Below are 19,968 nucleotides of genomic sequence, written 5' to 3' on the forward strand. Positions count from 1 at the left end.
CCTAGGACTTCACAACTCAAAAGAGCATTATACTAGTTCATTAGATAAAACAGTTGAGCATCAACAACTGCAGAGTTCTACTCTGACTCTGTACCTAATGATAGAAGAGTCGGAAGCATATGCTCAGAGTTCAAAAAGACCAGGATCTGGATTCAAAAAGATGCAGCAAGATAAATATTAACTACTGTCATCAGATTCAGGGATTAGGGCCCTATTATCTGTGCATTAGAGCAAAAGAAATATATCTACAGGCACTTAACCACCATTCATTGGTTTGCTTTGGAAAATTTGAAGAGTTATCACCACCCTCCGCTGCCACTTCCACCATCTTTCTTACCCCAAGCACTTGCTGATGGCTTGCTCCAAGGATCAGCAGGCTTTGCTTCACCACTAGCTCCGCCACTTCCGCCATCTCCCTTACCCCAAGCACTTGCTGATGGCTTGCTCCATGGATCAGCAGGCTTTGCTTCACCACCATCTCCGCCACTTCCACCATCTCCCTTACCCCAAGTGCTTGCTGCTGGTTTTGCTTCACCACCAGCTCCGCCACTTCCACCATCTCCCTTACCCCAGGAGCTTCCTGTACCCCAAGTGCTTGCTGCTGGTTTTGCTTCACCACTAGCTCTGCCACTTCCACCATCTGCCTTACCCCAAGAGCTTCCTGTACCCCAAGTGCTTGCTGCTGGTTTTGCTTCATCACTATGTCCACCACTTCCACCATCCCCCTTACCCCAAGAGCTTGCTGCTGGTTTTGCTTCACCACCAGCTCCGCCACTTCCACCATTTGTACCCCAAGAGCTTGCTGCTGGTTTTGGTCCACCGCTGCCACTTCCACCATCTCCAGTACCCCAAGCACGCTTGCTCCATGAATCAGTGGGCTTTGCTCCACCACCAAAGCCACTTCCACCATCTGTGGTACCCCAAGAGCTTGCTGCTGGTTTTGCTCCATCACCGCCACTTCCACCATCTCCAGTACCCCAAGCACGCTTGCTCCATGAATCAGTGGACTTTGCTCCACCACCGAAGTTGCCATAGCTACCACCTCCCTGAGAGCAGTCCCTAGCCATGTGTCCAGACTCACCACACTTGAAACAATTCCCACTTCCAGCCCCTCTACCACCGCCGCCCTGAGGACACTCCCTAGACATGTGTCCAGACTCACCACATTTGAAACAGTTCCCAGCCCCACCCCCACTCCCTCTACCACCACCGCCGCCACCCTGAGGGCACTCCCTAGACATGTGTCCAGACTCACCACACTTGTAACAGTTCCCACCTCCAGCCCCTCTACCACCACTGCCGCCCTGAGGGCACTCCCTAGACATGTGTCCAGACTCACCGCACTTGAAACAGTTACCACCTCCTGCCCCTCGACCACCACCGCCGCCCTGAGGGCACTCCCTTGACATATGTCCAGACTCACCGCACTTGAAACAGTTACCACCTCCACCCCCTCCGCCCTGAGGGCACTCCCTAGACATGTGTCCAGATTCACCACACTTGTAACAGTTCCCCCCTCTACCACCACCCTGAGGGCACTCCCTAGACATGTGTCCCGACTCACCGCACTTGAAACAATTCCCACCTCCACCCCCTCTACCACCACCACCACCCTGAGGGCACTCCCTAGACATGTGTCCAGACTCACCGCACTTGAAACAGTTCCCACCTCCACTCCCTCTACCACCACCGCCGCCCTGAGGGCACTCCCTAGACATGTGTCCAGACTCACCGCACTTAAAACAGTTCCCACCTCCACCCCCTCTACCACCACCACCATAGCCACCACCAGACCCTTGATCCCCACCTTTACTCCAAGAACCTCCAGCAGGCTTATTCCAAGTAGAACCTCCATCTTGTTTATTCCAGGTAGAACCTCCATCTTCCTTGATCCACGAAGCATTTTTATTGTCATCTATACCACTTGGTTTCTTCCAACTGTCTTTATGATTCTCATTACCAGATATGCCTTGAGCTTTTGCCCAGCCACCTGCATTACCCCTGCTCCCAGTCTGATTCTCTACTGAAGGCGTTGAACTTTTCCACCCTGCATCACCAGTACTTGATCCCTCTTTAGTGCTCCAATCGGCTTGCTTACCCCATGAGGATCCTCCAGTTTGTTTACTCCAAGAACCTTCAGCTGGCTTATTCCAAGCAGAACCTTTGTCACCACTATCATCTGCAACACTCGGTTTTTGACTACCACTACCGCCCCAGACGGAACCTTGATCCTTGTTATCTGCTGCTGCTGCAACACCCCAGGACGAATTACTAGCAGGTTCTGATGCTTTTTTCCAACTATCTGATGCAGTGCCGTCACATCCAGTCTTACCACCCCAGCCAATACCTTGATCCTTCTTATCTATTGCTGCCGCAACACCCCAGGATGAACTAGCAGGCGCTGATGCTTTTTGCCAAGTATCCGACGAAGTGCTGTCACCTCCAACTTTAGCGCCCCAAGAGTCACTTTTTCCCCAGTCAGTACCTTGATCCTTGTTATCTACTGCTGCTGCAACACCCCAGGATGAACTGGCAGGTTCTGATGCTTTTTGCAAAGTATCTGACAGACTGCTGTCACCTCCAACTTTAGCGCCCCAAGAATCGCTTTTTCCCCAGCCATTACCTTGATCCTTGTTATTTACAGCTGCTGCAACACCCCAGGATGAACTGGCAGGTTCTGATGCTTTTTGCCAAGTATCTGACGAAGTGCTGTCATCTCCAACTTTAGTGCCCCAAGAGTTGCTTTTTCCCCGGCCAGCAACTTGATCCTTGTTTTCTGCTGCTGCAACACCCCAGGATGAGTTGTTATTTGGAGCCACGTTCCTCTCCCAAGAACTATCCTCTACATCCACAGGTTATGACAGGAAATAAATGAACATCTCCGGACAAGGGTTAAACTTATCACTAAAGGCATTGCCTTTTTGAAACTTGGAGAACTGAAAATTACCTTTTTTAGCACCATTTCCATCAGATTCAAAAGGATTCGCAGAGCTGGACTCAGGCTGAAGCTGGAAGCATCAAAAGACTCGCTGATTAGGTTACAGACCAAATACATACACATATAGATGATTTTGTTTGTTGTAGGTAGGGAGGGAGGGAGGGAGAGAGAATTGTGTGGGATCAAGACTTACCAAATTGCCCGAGGCAGAGAAACTAGGCCAAGCATTCCTGCAAGGAAGTGGTCATTTAATACTTTCAGAGTCGAAGTAATCAAACAAAGTATACAGAACTAGGTCTGGATGGGTATCGCGAGTAGAGTTGAAGCACTTTTCAAGATGTAGTAATTTGTCTATTTACCAATGTGGCTTTATCTATGAAAAATTGAAGCACTTACCCACAAATGAGACATTCAACATACATGAAGACTAATATTAATTAAATAATAAGGTTGATTTTAAAACATCAAAATAAACACACACACAAAATATATAAAAAAAAAAACATTGAAGTGCTTTGAGATATATCAGCTGAATGAGCAGTTGCTGCAACCATTTGTCAAGAACAGTTTTGAATATAATAGAAAGTCAAGTGTTCAAAGGGTATCCCCACAGCCACCAGTAATTTTTCCTACTTACCTACGTAATTAGTGTATGAACATTTGCAAGGTACAAAGAATTTTGCAAGAGTTCCAATAACAAGTGTATTATGTTGGGATCTTAATGTTTTATCATCCAAAACTACTTTATATCATTTAGTTACTTAACTTATGGCGTAGATATTTGAATACAAAAGAATTATGCCTGACTTCTGTTAACAATTCTAAGGAAATATTGAGATCCTTGAGTAAAACTAGTACATCCACATTTCTCATTTAAATCCCAACCAATGAAATATAAGGCATTCAATTACTGATTAATATTGTGCATAAAGATATTGGGTGCATAAAAGGTATCAAAAAATAATATATATATATATATATATTGAGCGCATTAGTCGACAGGAACAGAATGTTACCTTTCACCAGATGACCCTCCAACATTCCACCCATCACCCCCGGCTGATGTCCCAGCTCCATCTGTCCAATCTGCAAGTACAACAACCACATCAATTCTCATAAAGATACATCTTGAAGAGTAAAAAAAAAAAAATGAATGTGAAAAGGACTAGGAGACAAAGAGACAATATAGCATACTGAGATTAAACTGTCATTCTGATCCATTCTATTAGATTTTGATTTTATTGAGTGGTCGAGATTCACAGTTAGACAGCATAGGATGCAGACTGTCTTCAAGAAAACAGTGTCCTATAACTAGCTCAAATTGAAATAGCAAATCAGTTGAAGCAGAGAACTTCTTTCCAAGAGATTCACACCTTTAGAGCCTCCTTCAGTTCCAAGTAAATCAAATGGTTTAAGAGAGCTGGACTCCGGATCCTCACTATCAGGAGAAAGATTACATCAGTAAACTTATTGAAAAGACGGTAGGTAACCAACATCTTGATATAAATGATTCATTGAATGTAAGAAGTACCTAAGCATGGCAGCGCTCTTTACACGAACCTCTGTAAGATGCTCAGCTTTAACTGCAGAACGTTGACAAACAAAAAATGATAACAGCAATAGATTCACATTCATTGGATCAATCAACCAAAATACACTTGGCATTAAATTGAGATTGACTAACCTGTAAGAACCCTTTGCTGAGAATCAAGCTTAACTGTGATATCAGAACGGCGTATGGCCAAGACACGACAGAGGTATCCCTTTAATGGACCAACACGAATTCTTAAAGTTTGACCGATTGAGAACATTCCGTCAGTATCGCCCTGATTGACTGCAGCCCAAAAAACTTATCAGCCTGACTCACAAACCTTGATATAACAGTAGAGAACTTACAATACTAAAAACTCATACATACAGTTATTCTCCCTTCCTAGCCAAGGCTTTTTTGGCGATAGAGGGGATTTAGGTGATGATGTGAAATCTTCAAAACCGAAAGCACCCGAATCCCCATCCTGAATGTAGAAAAGAATATCATCGTTAGTATACTCATACTAACATATAATAGACATAAAAGACTATTTCCCAATAATTCAAAAGTGCTTCCAACCTTTTCTGGGATAACGTCAATGGAAAGCTTGATTTTCTCACACATTTGAGATTTTGAGCAGAAATAACCACCATTTTCTGTCTCATTCTCATCAAACATGAATATTGTGCCTCTGTAGACTAGCTTCACTATTCCTTGCCTATCCTGAAAAGTGAGATAAACCAGTTTTAAGTGTTCCACAGCCTTTAGGAGCACATGTTTCTCAGTAAAAAAATTTCTAATATCTATGATACATGATCTCAAATTGGTGCACCTTCAATGGTCCTTCCAAAACTTTAACTGTATCATTGACGCAAATGGGCTTCAGGCGCTGATCTAAAGCTGTAAATTTTACATCAGAAAGTACATTCTTTATCTCATTCTGCTGAACTGTCACAACAGTAGATCCTTCCACACCCTCTTTCAGAATCTAGGAAACATAAAAGAATGTAAGTCAGAATATTAAGTACATGAGCACATTGATCAGAATATGTAATCTGAGCACATTAACTATATTACGTACCTTGTAAGTATCATCTTTCTCAATGCCTAGCACAAGACCAAAATCTTTCTTGCTGCAATATATAATAAGCAAATATCATTTAAATATTAATCAGTTCGTTGTGAAAAGACCAAGGCCACAACAGCTTGTACAGGACTCACCCGAAACAAACAAGATCATACAGCTCATAGAGATTCCCACCACACCCTGAAGAACCTTCTCCTTTCCCAGCAAACCCTGAAGAACCTTCTTTCCCACCTGAAGGACCTTCTCCTTTCCCGTTACCCTTTGATGAACCTTCTCCTTTCCCACCACACCCTGCTGAACCTTCTCCTTTGCCATCCCCTTTATCACTGCCGATGCTCTTCCTTTTCTTATTGTCACCATAAAGCTGCGAAAGCCACTCCAGATCAGCAGATTCATTGTTCTCAGAAGGCTTGAATTTCAGTATCTCCTCTTCTGATGGCATGACACCCCAGCAATTTAATGAATCTAATGGCATTTTTTTGTATAAATATCCATCCTTAAGGAGCAAACCATCAAGACAGAGAAAACGCAATCCGGTATCCTTATCCTTCCTGTCCTGAATGAGAGGGCGGAACTCCCTACAAGTAAAATAAATTAGTGAACCAGAAGCTGGCATCAAATAATGAGCTACCAGAGAAAAATGTTGTGGCCTACTCAAGTTCGTTTGTGCTGATCAATCTTGGTGCTGGAGTAGGCAGTTTCTTTCTAGTAACTCCCCCACCCTATAGAGTAAAAGGAATGAAAATTCTTAAGAACATCTTCTTGCAAAGGTGCAGGTCCACAGAAACATGACAGACAATAGATCCAACCAAACCAGCAGTAAAGGAAACTAATTACTGGTTAACTATAAATGGAAGAATGTGTAAATATAAGGTTAAAAATTTGCATTCAAAATCTAAACCTACTACCTTAGAACTTGCATTGGTTGATTTCATATTAATCCCATTGAGAAATTACCAATGAACAACACCATTCATAATCCACATCTTACTTTACGTATCAAAATACTGACAGTTTTTTTTGCCAAGATGTTCTTGTAAGTACCAACAAAATTTTGAAGAGATTATCAAAATGATGGTCAAAACCATCCTGAATCTTTTTTTTTTTTTTTCAGAGAAACAAGACTTTATTGCTAAGAATTGTAAGAGAGGATACACAGCAGTGGATAAGAAAGAAATCCACACCAAAAGATATCTCAGGAAAACTAAAAAGCTGGAAAACAAGCAAACTGCCTACAGCAAGAAAAAGTCAGATCTTAGACAGACCAGGGTACTGCAGTATTCAGTCCCTAAAGTAGCTAAAGAGAACTCGCTGAACTCAAAAGTAACCAAAGCCAAAGGGAAGTACAAAACTTGACTCTGTCAGACCAAAAAGACTTTGGCCTTCTTCCCACCTAATCGAATGCTTTTTGCATAGCAGAGAATATAATCGCCTAGGAAGAACCCCAAACCACATTCCCTTCAACCATTTCAATTACAACCTTCCTGCCCATTACAGGGAATGGTTGAAAGGAAGAAATCTGTGGATGAGCATCTACAGCATCAGAACCCTCCCACTGGGAGATCAATGGCATGAAATTGCAAACAACGATGCTTTCATTAGCAAAGTTAAGCAAGAGTTGTTGGAAGCAGCTTTTAGGAAGAACTAAAAAAATTGAAAGCATAGCAATTATGTCATGGTATGACATGTACATAATCACTTTTACAAAATAAACTCTACCAGTTCTTCATGGGGGAAAAGAAGCATTTAAGGCTAGACAGTTGCATTCTGATCTAACAAGTCAGCACAAAAATTGTTATCGAGTGTAAAAATGAACAGCATGGAACAAAAATAATTCAAATTTGCATCAAGGACTGAAATCACCCATCTAGGGTACAACTGTCAAAGGTGGTTCACCAAAATATGTATGGAATGCACCGGTGCTACCATTTCCTTGAAATAAACAATAACAATAACATAAAAATAACAATAACAATAAATTTGCATCAAGGACTGAAATCACGCATCTAGGGTACAACTGTCAAAGGTAGTTCACCAAAATATGTATGGAATGCACCGGTGCTACCATTTCCTTGAAATAAACAATAACATAAAAATTTACTTCCCCATGTTGTTCTATGATAGTTAGCAGTTACCAATTAAAAGAGGAAGTTGGTTTGGCAAATATAACAATAAAAATCACAAACACAAACTAGAGAGGCAAGCAATTCCTTACAAATTTTGCAGCCATTGCTTGTAGATCAATTCTTGGTATCAGCTTTACTGTTGCTTTTTTCTTTTCGTTCACAGCCACAACCTACAAAAACAAAACTCAGATAAGTGTAAATTGGTCAAAGATCACCTGCCCAACTTAGGATATATCATACCTGTGCCAAGTCACCCTTGTAGTTCCCACTCTTCACACGGGCCCATGTACCCACAGCAATTTCACTGTTTCTAGTCCGAGGAGCCAGTAAATGAGGAGCTTCATTTTTGGGAACTGGCGTTACTCGGGATAAAAATATATTACAAAGTCCTTTACATGCCTAAGAAAAACAATGTTATATATTAGTTATTAAGAATGTTATTGACCCGAAAGGGCTACTTTACTAGTACTAATTAACAACAAGCAACTTGTAAACATTGGAAACATAGATCACCTCCTGAACGTCACATAGCTTATCAGCTTCAATGAAAACAAAACCCTTGATGTGATCAACAGCAAATGCAGATATTATCTGCAGCTTGGTACCCATTGATCGTAAGTCAACAAACTTCTGCATCATACAGAAAGCTGAGTGTCTCTCGCGTCCAACCTACGGCCAAAAATGTTAAGTGAGAAAGGATTGTCGTTTATTCTACAGGCAGAGAAGAGATAGATGGCTCTAGAAGAAATTTCGATATACAACACTAATAAGTAAGAAAACATCTGATGCTTACCGCACACTTTACTTTCCAGATAACAGGATCTTTAGCAGAAGGCTCAAGCACAATTCCATCAACCGATCTTTTGTTTTCATAATTATCTTCAGCATAGGTAACATATGTAGAACCAGTCCTGTATCGTTCTTCCATCATTCTTTCAAATTCGTCCCCATCGATATCCTCCTCTTTGGGAACAAATGGAAGGTTATGGGCTTTCCCCGGTTCACTCTTGACTATAGGTTCTGTTTCAAGTTCTTCTTCCATAAAATCTGTTCTCAATAATTTTAAAAGAAAATGCCAAAGTGAATACAGATTTCAAAGATGAAATAAAACTTCTGTTATGATGATACTTTTGCACATCACATATTAAAGGATTGTTTTGGTAAGAAGGACTCTTATCACCACAAAGCAAGGTTCATTTCATAAAGTGCATGCTAAGACATAAAACAGCAGGCAAGAACTAATATAAGACACTTTACTGAAATATATAACCATAGATGTAATCATCCTTTATATTGCAATTCAAAACAACCATCCAGGCTTGAACTTTTGTGTTGTATCTTCATATACAACAGCCTTATATGCAGCTAGTAACTCCATCACACAATTGTCCACATAAATCCAAGACAAAGTTTCACTAATCTACCACAAAGGCGCCGACTTTTTTCCATGGAATCAACGACCACAGCCAACAATCATATTACAGTCATCACTAACCCTTTAGCATTGTATATATATTACCGGAGGCACTGCATGCAACAGCAGTATCGTACCACATTTGACACAACATGCAACTTCAGTAGTGCATGCTGAGCACACCTTCACACACAGCCCAAAAGGACCAGAAAAATCAACCATTTACATAAAAACCACACCACTCCTACCAACAAAAACACAGATACCCAAAGGAAGGCCACACCAGAAACAAAGTAAAACCACTCAAAAGCCTCAAATGGTCCTGGATTGAGCAAAATAAGCCCTAAAAGCTTCAACAATCACCAGGAGAGTTTCTTCAAATCCATATCCGCCAGTAATCTCAAACAAAGTCTCCAAAAACCGTCATTTTTTACCATCTCTACTTAAAAAGGCTCGAAATTTACAAAACACAGACCCTAATTTTCTAAAAGGAAAGAAAATCTCTATTCCAGGTCCAGGTAACCACACAAACCCAGCCTTTCAAACTTGAAAAGAAAGAAGAAACCAAAAAAACCACCCCAAAAAAAAAAAAATTAACCAAATTTCCTACAGAAAACGCTAGCCACATTTACAAAAACAAAGCAAGCACTAAACCAAATCCATTTCCAAAACCCTTGAAATCCGAAATGCGTAACCAGAAACGACGTCGGAGAGCGAGAGGGAGAATATACCGTCCAAGTCGCTGTCGTCGTCCGAACCGTCAGCTTCGGCGGCGGAGTGCTCGAAGAACTGGAGAGCGCCGGGGTTTCTCCGCTTCCGACCGCCGCCGCCGGACTTGTCATCATCGCCGGGCTTCCGCTTGCCGGCGGCGGACCATCCGCTTGTGGCGATCGCCTTCCCTTTTTCCTTCGAGGCCATCAGCAATGCGAGGGTTTCAGAGCTCAAATTGCATGTAGACAGAGAAAGCGAAACGTTTCGAATTTCCCTGAGCTCCTCTCTCTCTCTCTCTCTCTCTCTCTCTCTCGTACCGTGAATAGTGACGGGGTCGCAGGCTAAATTGTATGTTGGTGCCAGTGAGCTCTGTGCGTGAAATTACGACTCTGCCCTTCGGTGTGCTTTGGAATGGCTTTGCCATTTACTCTGGGCGAGTGCCGTAATTACCTTACCCTTTTTCACCCGTTTGGTTTTTCACCTTTTCGGCTTTTAAAATTTTAGATTTTTTTATTTTTTTTACCCTAGTGTTCGTTTTTTTTTTTTTTTTTTTTTGTGGTTTAAAGAATGAATACTTATATATTTGCAGAACTGTACTGAGTTACTGTCAGAAAAATTACATGCATCGAAGTCTAAACTCTTGAAGTATGAAAGTGTGTTAGCATATTCGACCCTTGCGAGTAAATTTCATTAAAGAACTGACTTGCACACTTATTCCAGAATAGTAAGAGAATATAAGAAACTCTCAATCCTACATTCCTACACGAACGACCCCGATATCCACAGTCCTCGCCAAGACATACAATTGTGGTACGGAAAATTATGAAATCATCAAAGTAGTTTGCCAAGACGACGACTAAAGGAATGACATAGAGGACCAAGCCCAAAGCCGAAGAAGAAAGGGCATAGAAAATAGACTTAGAGCTCACCGGGCCAAGCCCAAAATTCTCCTATTTTGTGCTTGGTTTTGATACACTGTTGTAAGGGTAAATAGTACAATCCAATCGATCTGTTTCTACAAAAAAAAAAAAAAAAAAAAAAAACGGAAATTGGAATTTTGTGAAAATGAAATAAATTGTAATTTTGACAAGGTTCTACGTTTTTCTTGTTTATCTACTTGGGAGGTTTGTTTAGATGCTCTCTCTCAATAAATTGTAATATTGATGAGAGCCCTTTGCTTTCAAAGATCCAGTTTTACAAATTAAAAATTATAATTCCTGTGTTTGGATCATTTGGTTTATCTTACGTGGTTGATGCCATTTGGGAAACATCGGTGTATGGGGACGTCATTATGTAGGATTGGTATAACCATCTGCTGGTTTTCCCTTCAGGTGGGCTGTTTTTGCATTAAACTCAAAAATGAATTATGTCTACGATGAGAAACATATGCTAATTATTTGACATTTGTTTGGTTATGCCATGTAGACAAATGATGAAATGAAAGTGGCTGAATTGGAAGCTAAAGTTGGCAAGTGAGATGGCAAAATTGAAGGCCTTACTTACTGGCAAGTCTTCCAAGCTACTAATATTTTGGCGGCCAAATTTAATTTGCTGAGCGTGATTTCTTCCCATGTCACAGAAAACGAAAAAGGGATTGTGTCTTAATTTGCTGGTCTGTCTCATTCATGTAATGTCAATACATTACTATTCTTGACTAATATGACTCGAAATGAGATATCAATCTATTTGATTTTATAAAGGCCGGGTGGAGGCCATGACAACTTTGGAAATTGGAAACACTCACTGTAAACATCTAGTTTGAGTCAATTAACTTTAATCATATATTCTCATAGAAAGATTATTGTTGTGGAAGATATTCATGAATGATTTCATTCATATGATTCTTGAGAAGACTACCTTGTCTATAACTTTGATTGATTAGGTCTTGGTGTTATTAAAATATTTATCTATCCTCCTTTCTTAGGTAACAACATAAAGAAAATATAGCATGCTAAAAGAATTATTGTAAAGTTTCAAATGCGAATCATATGTGTATACATGTAATATTCCCATGCCATTCTCTTTCCCTGTTCCTTTTGCATTCCCATTATCCGTAGGCTAAGTCAACATCATCATTGTTACATGACAAGATCAACATCATCATTGCTACGTGACATACACCCACCGTGCCACTATGCACAGTTAGTGAAACCAAACGTATAGGGAGGCATGCACTTCATTCATGATTTCATGTAACTGTGATATTTGTTAAAACATATATTTTATCTCACTAAGTTACATCACTATTAGTTTGAATTATCAATAGTGTAAATCGTGATCATAATTTTTCATAACATTATAAAACGTCAAATAAATAAATAAACTCTAATTTTTTTTATAGTTTTATTGTGTTGGACATGATCTTGCATGTTAAAAGTTATTATGAGAATTAAAAATAAAATATGTGCGATATATCTACAATATTTTAGTTCATGAACATACATTCACTAATTTAGCTTATTGTATTCCTTACACGACCTATAATTTTAAAGGCGTAAACGTTACACTAAGTAAAATTTGATACCCGAATTTGAATAAATAGTTAACATGTTATAAACTAGAAACTTATGTTGATAGGAATCAGAGAATATAGAGAGATAGTAAGCAGGAAATGTAGATGTGTGTGTCTTATTCATTCTCATGGATCCCTTTATATAAGAGTTAAGTTTACATCATAAAGACATGAAATATGAGAATTTACGTAGACAACCACAATTTATTATATTTACAACATAACACACAATTTCTCCATTTCTAATTAACACTGACCTTTGGGTTGGGAATGGTCCCTTTCAAGATTAGTAGTTTCAACTCCAGCTGAAGTTTTAGCAACCTCTATTTTTGTTTCATCAACCACAACAACCGTTTCTCTAAACTTCTTATAAATATCACCCCTATAAAACTTCCTTGTCCTCATCACCAAAACCAAAGAAACAAGCGCACCAAAAAAAGTTATCACAGTAATAATGATGAAAGACAATTTGAAACACTCCCCCCCAACACAGTTCAACTCTTCCCCAACCTTCCTTTGAAGCCCTAAAGCTACCATTTGCTTCTTAGCCTCCACATCATACAAATGCCCAGTAACCCTCACATTGAGTAGATACATCCCAATAGGGCTAGCCAATCCACCAATATTGTACAAAGTCGAGTAGTACTTGAGGCCAAAAAGCTCGGAGATAATGGTGTAGATCAAAGGCCAAATAGCACCAAAACAAAACCCAGTAACCACTGAAGCAACATAGAGACCATATGGGACGTTGAATGCTATTAGAAGATGACCAACACAGGAGAGCAAAAGATTTGCTGTGAAAATTAGAGGGCGAGGCCATTTGTACTTTGTGATAAATATTTCTGAGCCTATACCAGCAGCAATGTGGCCCGAATAGTTCCATATGCTTGTTAGGGACACAAAGTTTCTTATGCTTTTCAGAGGGTACCCAAAAGATGTACCAATTTGCCCCAAGTTGTCCATCATGGTCATGGTGCCTCCAAGGCCACAAATTGTTGCAAAGAGTAAAGTCACCATCTCAACGCTGAAAACGGCTTGGAGTATGGTGAAGTCCTCCCCGATTTCCGGCGGGTTAAATACGTCTTTCCGCCAAGAAACTTCTTTTTGAACAACAACAAAATGTTCTAACGGTTCACCTTGGTGCCCCAAAGTCTCAGGTTCGGCACGGCTAGAATGTGTCGGGGCATTGGTTACTACTGATCTCTTGCTCTTCCAAACCTTATACTCTTCCATAATTACCACTGTAAGAGGTAAAAAGAGTAAAAAGAGGACTATAGCTGCACTTCCAACATACTCACTTGAATTAAAGCTGACATTTTTTTCCACTATAATTATAACCAACAAAAATGCAGCTAGACCAAGTGAAAAATAAAGGAAATGATAAAAAGCCTTGAGTTCGTTTGAGCCACTACGACTAACCTTCATGATCCGAATAGTTCCGATGAAAGCGAAAGAAATAGCCGTCGGAAGCCAAGCCACAACTAAAGTGAAATACTTGGTATCGTCACCATAGACAGCATGGTACAACTGTGCCACCACAGCTGCACTTATACCAGTATAGCTCTTCAAAAGCCCTAGCACGATGCCACGGCTCTCCGGGAAGTTCTTCACGCAGGTAACCAGAGCTCCGGTGTTGGTAAAAGTGTGCGAATTAGCCCCTATACCCATGTACATGCACATGTGCCAAACTTGGGGTTTAGGGATTTTTCTAGCTATTGCTAGCCAAATCATGAAGTGTCCGAAGAAGTTGAGGACTGCACCGATGGATATGACCACCCAGGGGGGTGTGACCTCGTTGATGAGGCCGGAGAGGATGCCGATGTTGCCACCTACGTCCTTGGAGAAGCTAATGAGGTTGAGTGTGCTCTGGTCGTAGCCGAGGACGGACTTGATGTCGTTGGAGTAGAGGCCGAACATGTAGCTGGCACCGGCTGAGACCATCATCAGAAATGAAGCAAATACCATGAGCCATCGTCCTTTCAGGACTTGCAGGATAAGGCTCTTCATGTCCACCCAATTTTCTATACTAGCAGCTCCCATTTCTTCTCGGTTGTTTTACAGTAGTATATGTGCATGATATGCAAAGTACATATATGTGTTTATAGTGGATACTCAAGATTCATAGTGGAATATCTATTTTGGATTTTTTTTTTCAAGTCAAAATAATGAAAATATAAAGAATCGAGAGCTTTAGGAGTAGGGTGCGGCAATTTTAAAATTAAATACAATATTAAAAGTGATAGGAATAGGAAAGAGTTGTTCAATTTCATCTGTAAATGATCTCTAATGTATTTCTTTGGATTGAAAGATAAACTCTTCTACAAGACGGGAACTAATTTTAATTGCAAATCAATTTCATATATATCGCAAAAAATATTTCTTTAAATTAAAAGATAAATTCTTTTGCAAGACGTGAACTAATTCCAATTGCAAATCAGTATCATATCTCAAAAAATAATATATTAACTTGAACATTTTAGTTTCCATCCGTAGCTCTAGCTTAATTGGCCTCCAAACGTTTTGATTCGGTGACTATTTTATTTCCTTCATACCACAAGAAACAAAAACAAAAAAACAAAAAACAGAGGAACCTAGTTGGCCTGATCCAACTTACTAATGGAACGTGTACCACGAACACTATGTTCTTATGGTCATGATAGTGATTACCACCTTTATTGGTAGGCCTACTGTTAAAGTGTTAATTGTTTCATCACTAATACATAAAGTGATACCCACTACACTACCACTATCATCCCTAGTGCCACGAGTTCTACAAAAGTTGAGGCTTCCATTGGAGAAATTGCATGAGTATACCTTCTTCTATGTATGATCTTTTTCAAATTTAACCTGGCATTCCTTTTTATCACCATTGTCGTTGTGGCATAGTTGTTTTCATTGGCCGGCCAAAATATCGGTTATCGCACCTCACACGGCGGTTCAAAGCTGATGAAGTTGGTTTCGGTCTTTCTTTTTGCTAGATCTAGAGCTGTGAAGTTGAACTCGAAAGGAGAGGATTTTGGTTCTCCTTTTAGGTGTAAAAAACTACGTAACGTAAGAAGTAGGGTGATATTTGCTACAAACACAAGACAAAGCATTCCATGGCTACTGGAAATTAGAAAATCCTCTCTCTCTCTCTCTCTCTCTCTCTCTCTCTCTCTCTCTCTCTCTCTCCTTCTTCTTCTTCTTCTTCTTTTATTTTTTATTTTTTGAATGAACCTTACCGAGACAAGAAAATTTTATTAAAAAGGAAAAAATAATTACATCAAGACGGGGGAACATAAAGCTCATCACCTCCTTTCTTGTAACTTCAATCTACTCCACATCTAACATGAAGCTAAATTCGATGGCTAACTAACACCGTAGAGGTTATGAGTTCAAATCTCATTGACATCAGAGATGGGGTGGGGAGTTAAATTGTCGTCCAGAATAAGAAAAAAAAATATGCTAAATTTGATGGCTCAATAGTCAACAAAAACGAGGCTACTTCCCATTTGGATTTGTCAATTGTCATCTGTGACTCCCAGCAAGGTTCATCTCTCCTTATTGTTGTGACATGTATCTTATGCAATAGCAATGTCATCTTTGCTGAACAATTAGCACTATGCAATGCTCTTGATTAAGCTATGACCAATCTTTGAAAAATGGAAAGAGATTCCAAAGTCTCATTATTGTGTTAGTGAGTATGCTACTTGTTGGGGACTAGAAAAAGGTTGACAACATCACATAACCCATTCAAAGGCCTCTTCCTTCCCTGTTTTGTTCTTATTTTTCATTTTGGAACTCAAGCAAGCCAACTAATGGTCAAAAGTTGACTAGTTTTGATTTATCTTCAAAGAGAGGGAAAATAAATTAGGGATCGAACAACCTTTTGCCGATGAGTACATGGGCAAATGTAGTTCCATTGCTATTTTTTCTTTTCTTTTCTAAATTCAACAAATAAATCACATAATTCATCTAAAGTCCTCTTTTCCAGTCTCGTTCCTACTTTTCATTTTAGAGATTAATAAGACCGACCAACGGTTGAAAATTTAATCTTTAAAGAAAGAAAAACATATCTAATCACACAATCCGTGCAAAAGGCCTCTTCCCTCTCCCATTATGTTCCGATTTTTAATTTTATATAGTTCGTGCAAACCAACTAAAAGGGGGGATTGAATCGTTTTTGATTGATTTTTAAAGAAAGAAAAAAGAAATTAGGGAACATCTTATTTTCAGCTAACTAATGAGTCTTCGACCAAGGTTGTTTCACTACTATTTTGCTTTTCTTTTGTCTATTTAACAAAATTGATCAAGTAATTCATCCAAAGGCTCATTCCCCTTCCCTAGTCTATTCCTACATTTCACTTTGGAGATCAAGAGGACCGGCAAAAGGTTGGGAATTATAATTGACTTGTTTTTGTTGATCTCCGGAGAATGAAAAAAGAAATTGAGGAATAATAATTTATTCACGGATTTTTAATTGACAAAAAAAAAATGTTCAATTACTTTCTATTTCTTTTTTATATTCAACAAAATTAATCGCATAATTTATCCAAACCCTCTTCAGTCTTCCCTTCCCCATTTTGGCATTTTGCTACAGTAAAACTAATCAATACTTTGAGCGGGCGAGTGAGCGACCCTACTCATTCAAATGGTCAGCAGTTACTTGGACGCCGAAAAGAAGGTTCTCCCAGTCCTCTCTTTCTGACCATTTTTTTTCCTCACTTGGTGGAGCCGAATATTCGAGGGAAGCAAAGCCAGAGGGATGAGGTGAAATGAAGAAGAAAATGAAGACGCTAAATGTCTCTTTCTTCAAAAGTTGGACGGCCAAGAGGGTCATCCTCTCATTCGGTTCCTTCCACACCTGCAACCCAAATCAATGATGCATGTCTCTTCTCCATTTCTTCTAATCCTTATTGTAATCTGGAGAGCTTGTGCCCAACGGGAGAAAACATCCTCGTTCGCTCAGATCCTCATCTAAGAGTGCTACAAGAGGTATAAAGTTCATCCCTAATGTTTTTTCTAATTGTAATATCAGGTTGGTTCATTGTTGAGAATGTGATAAAATATAACTCTCACAGTGGAAAAATATAACTTTACTTATGGGTTTATAAGGGCCTGGGCCACTCCATCCATTGCTAATTGGTTTTGGATGTGAATTCCAAATTACTTTATCGTGGTATCAGAGCGGGTTACCCATGTGTTTGATTTCAGCGATGACCACACGTACTCACCGTCATCCAATATAACTTGTCCACGTGTATGACTTGAGAAATCACCACACGTGCACGGACGTGTTGAGAATGTGATAAAATATAACTCCTACATTGGAAGAATATAACTTGCTTATTGGTTTATAAGGGTCTGGGTCACTCCATCCATTGCCAATTTGTTTTGAATATGAACCCCAGATTATTTTATCAATTGTTGGTCAAAATCCCTAGCTATATGTTTTAATAGTTGGAGATGAATGAGCTATTTTACCATGCTAACCATGTTAAGTTAATTAATCTTCTGCTTTCTGTCGTGGGAAAAGAGGACAAAACCAATTTTCAAGATAGTTGACTAGTAATACAGTAGAATGTTTCTTCTTGGGGGGTGAAATTTGCATACCCCATAATGCAAACCACACACCCTTATATTATTTTAATAATATTTACCTCACATCTCTTTTCACTTCCTAAAATGCCCTTGAGTCAGATTTCTTTTTCTTTTCTCTCTCTCCTCCAAACCACGACAGGGATTTTTATCCTATTCTTGGCTATGATGTTGGCCAGGTAGATTATACTACAAATGCAACTCAATTTCAAATTTTGAAATAGAAAGGGGCATCCGTGAGGTTCGAAACCCAGAAAGGCAAAACAGACTACATATACAAATTTCATCTCATATGTATTAGCAAAACAGATGCAATTCGAACCAAGTTTGAAGAAAGTCGAACCTAGAAATCGAAGCAAGGGCGCAGCAGTGGCGGAACCAGGAATCGATACAATTTCTCATCTCAATTCTCATATACAAATTTCATCTCATATATTGATATAAAAATGTCCCTTACTCTTATCTCAATTTAATGAATTTATACACTGGCAAAAGGCAAAACAGATGCAATTGGAACCCAGAAAATCGAACAAAGTAACTGAATTTGGAAAATCAGAACCAACCTTGAAGAATCCAAAATCGAACCAAGCTTTAGGACATCTATGCTTTGTGCCGTTGTTGCTTTGCTGCTTGAGTTCGACCCAGAAAAAGCCGACATTGGACCACGAAGAGCCACCACCACCAGATTGGTATTCGTACCCGCAATTTCTCCTGCACGAGATCTGATTAGTAGAGAATACCCCATAATTAAACCACCATGAGATATCCACCACTATCCCAACCAAACCCGCCATGGGAACGCCCCATCTAATTTGGACACCTTGAGAACAACCTATGAGAACACCCCATCCAATCTGGAAAATTCAAACCCAACGTGCCGCCGTCGACTTCCCTTGAAGCAGTTAGCCATGGATCACAATTGCTTCTTCTCCACCATGAAGAAACCGTTAACCACCCACCTGGCAGTAACCACCACGCACTAGTGAGGCCAGAGGCTCATGCGGGCACCGGGGCCCCACCGGAGGGGAGGACCAAAGAGAAAACTGGAAAAAACCAAGCCTTGAGCAAAATTGCAGTTTACCAAGGAAGACGGAGCAATAGAAGAACAAGGATTGTGGTTTGGAGGAGAAAGAGAGAGAGAGAAAAGAAAAAGACCAAAACCAAAAAAAAAAAAAAAAAAATTCTGACTCAAGGGCATTTTAGGAAGTGAAAAAAGATGTGAGGTAAAATATTATTAAAATAATATAAGGGTGTGTGGTTTGCAATATAAGGTGTGCAAATTTCACCCGAGAGTTTCTATTGAGACCTTCAAATCTACTCACTTGACCTCACTCTATTATGAATTATTAAATGACATATATAACCTACTATAAAATGACTATTAAGGATAATAATTATACCAAAAAATATTATATTTATTTTATGTAGACTTTCCAATTCAATAATATTAGATTGTATTTCTTATTATTTTCCTTATCTATTTTCATTTTCCAATTTCACTACATACTCATTAAAACATTCATATATATATATATATATATATATATTTAATACATACTCATTTTCATTTTCCAATTTCACTACATACTCATTAAAACATTCATATATAATAATAATAATAATTAAAAATATAATTATATTTAAATAATTAATCATGTGGTACAAACAATATAGAAAAAAAAATAAACATTAAAAAACAAATTTTTTTTTTTGAGAATAAAAACAAATGACTTCTTCATTTTTTTTTTGCACAGCTAAAATAGATTTAAAAAAAAAAAAACAGAATAGTTCATGGCATTTTCTTATTGATTAGACATTAATTTTTAAAACTCAAGTTTGATTAAGAAATATATATTTAATTAAGATTTATAGAGTGATTAAATCATTGAAATAACTAAATTTTTTATTTTAAAGATAATAATTTATTTGCAAATTATATGAGTGAGGTTATTTGAGGAAATTTAGTGAGATTTAGTGAGTAAATTTAGTATTTGAAAATTTGATAAAAAGTGTAAAAAATATAGAGGTCAAATGAGTAAATTTAAAGATTCCAATAGAAAAACTCATTTCAC

At 39.0% G+C, this 19,968-nt stretch overlaps 2 protein-coding genes across 2 annotated transcripts; both read right to left on the reverse strand.

Moving 5' to 3' along the window:
- Positions 1–8: 8 nt before the first annotated feature.
- On the reverse strand, positions 9–10,132 carry LOC112182278 (protein RNA-directed DNA methylation 3). The gene is made up of 19 exons (XM_024320722.2): positions 9,828–10,132; positions 8,476–8,729; positions 8,196–8,351; positions 7,923–8,081; positions 7,772–7,852; positions 6,211–6,278; positions 5,691–6,134; positions 5,551–5,602; positions 5,302–5,457; positions 5,049–5,192; positions 4,857–4,953; positions 4,623–4,772; positions 4,470–4,521; positions 4,312–4,376; positions 3,955–4,024; positions 3,132–3,168; positions 2,948–3,008; positions 1,754–2,842; positions 9–1,444 (listed from the first exon to the last, which is right to left on the reverse strand). The coding sequence occupies exons 1-19, from the start codon at positions 10,012–10,014 to the stop codon at positions 300–302; spliced, it is 4,467 nt and encodes a 1,488-aa protein (XP_024176490.1). The 5' UTR covers positions 10,015–10,132; the 3' UTR covers positions 9–299.
- Positions 10,133–12,408: 2,276 nt separating this feature from the next.
- Positions 12,409–14,395, reverse strand: LOC112173224 (protein NUCLEAR FUSION DEFECTIVE 4). Its single transcript, XM_024310816.2, has one exon. It carries the CDS (start codon positions 14,357–14,359, stop codon positions 12,566–12,568), a length of 1,794 nt encoding a protein of 597 aa, XP_024166584.1. The 5' UTR covers positions 14,360–14,395; the 3' UTR covers positions 12,409–12,565.
- Positions 14,396–19,968: the final 5,573 nt, after the last annotated feature.

Source organism: Rosa chinensis, chromosome 1 (assembly GCF_002994745.2).
Source record: "Rosa chinensis cultivar Old Blush chromosome 1, RchiOBHm-V2, whole genome shotgun sequence".
Classification (NCBI taxonomy): Eukaryota; Viridiplantae; Streptophyta; class Magnoliopsida; order Rosales; family Rosaceae; genus Rosa; species Rosa chinensis.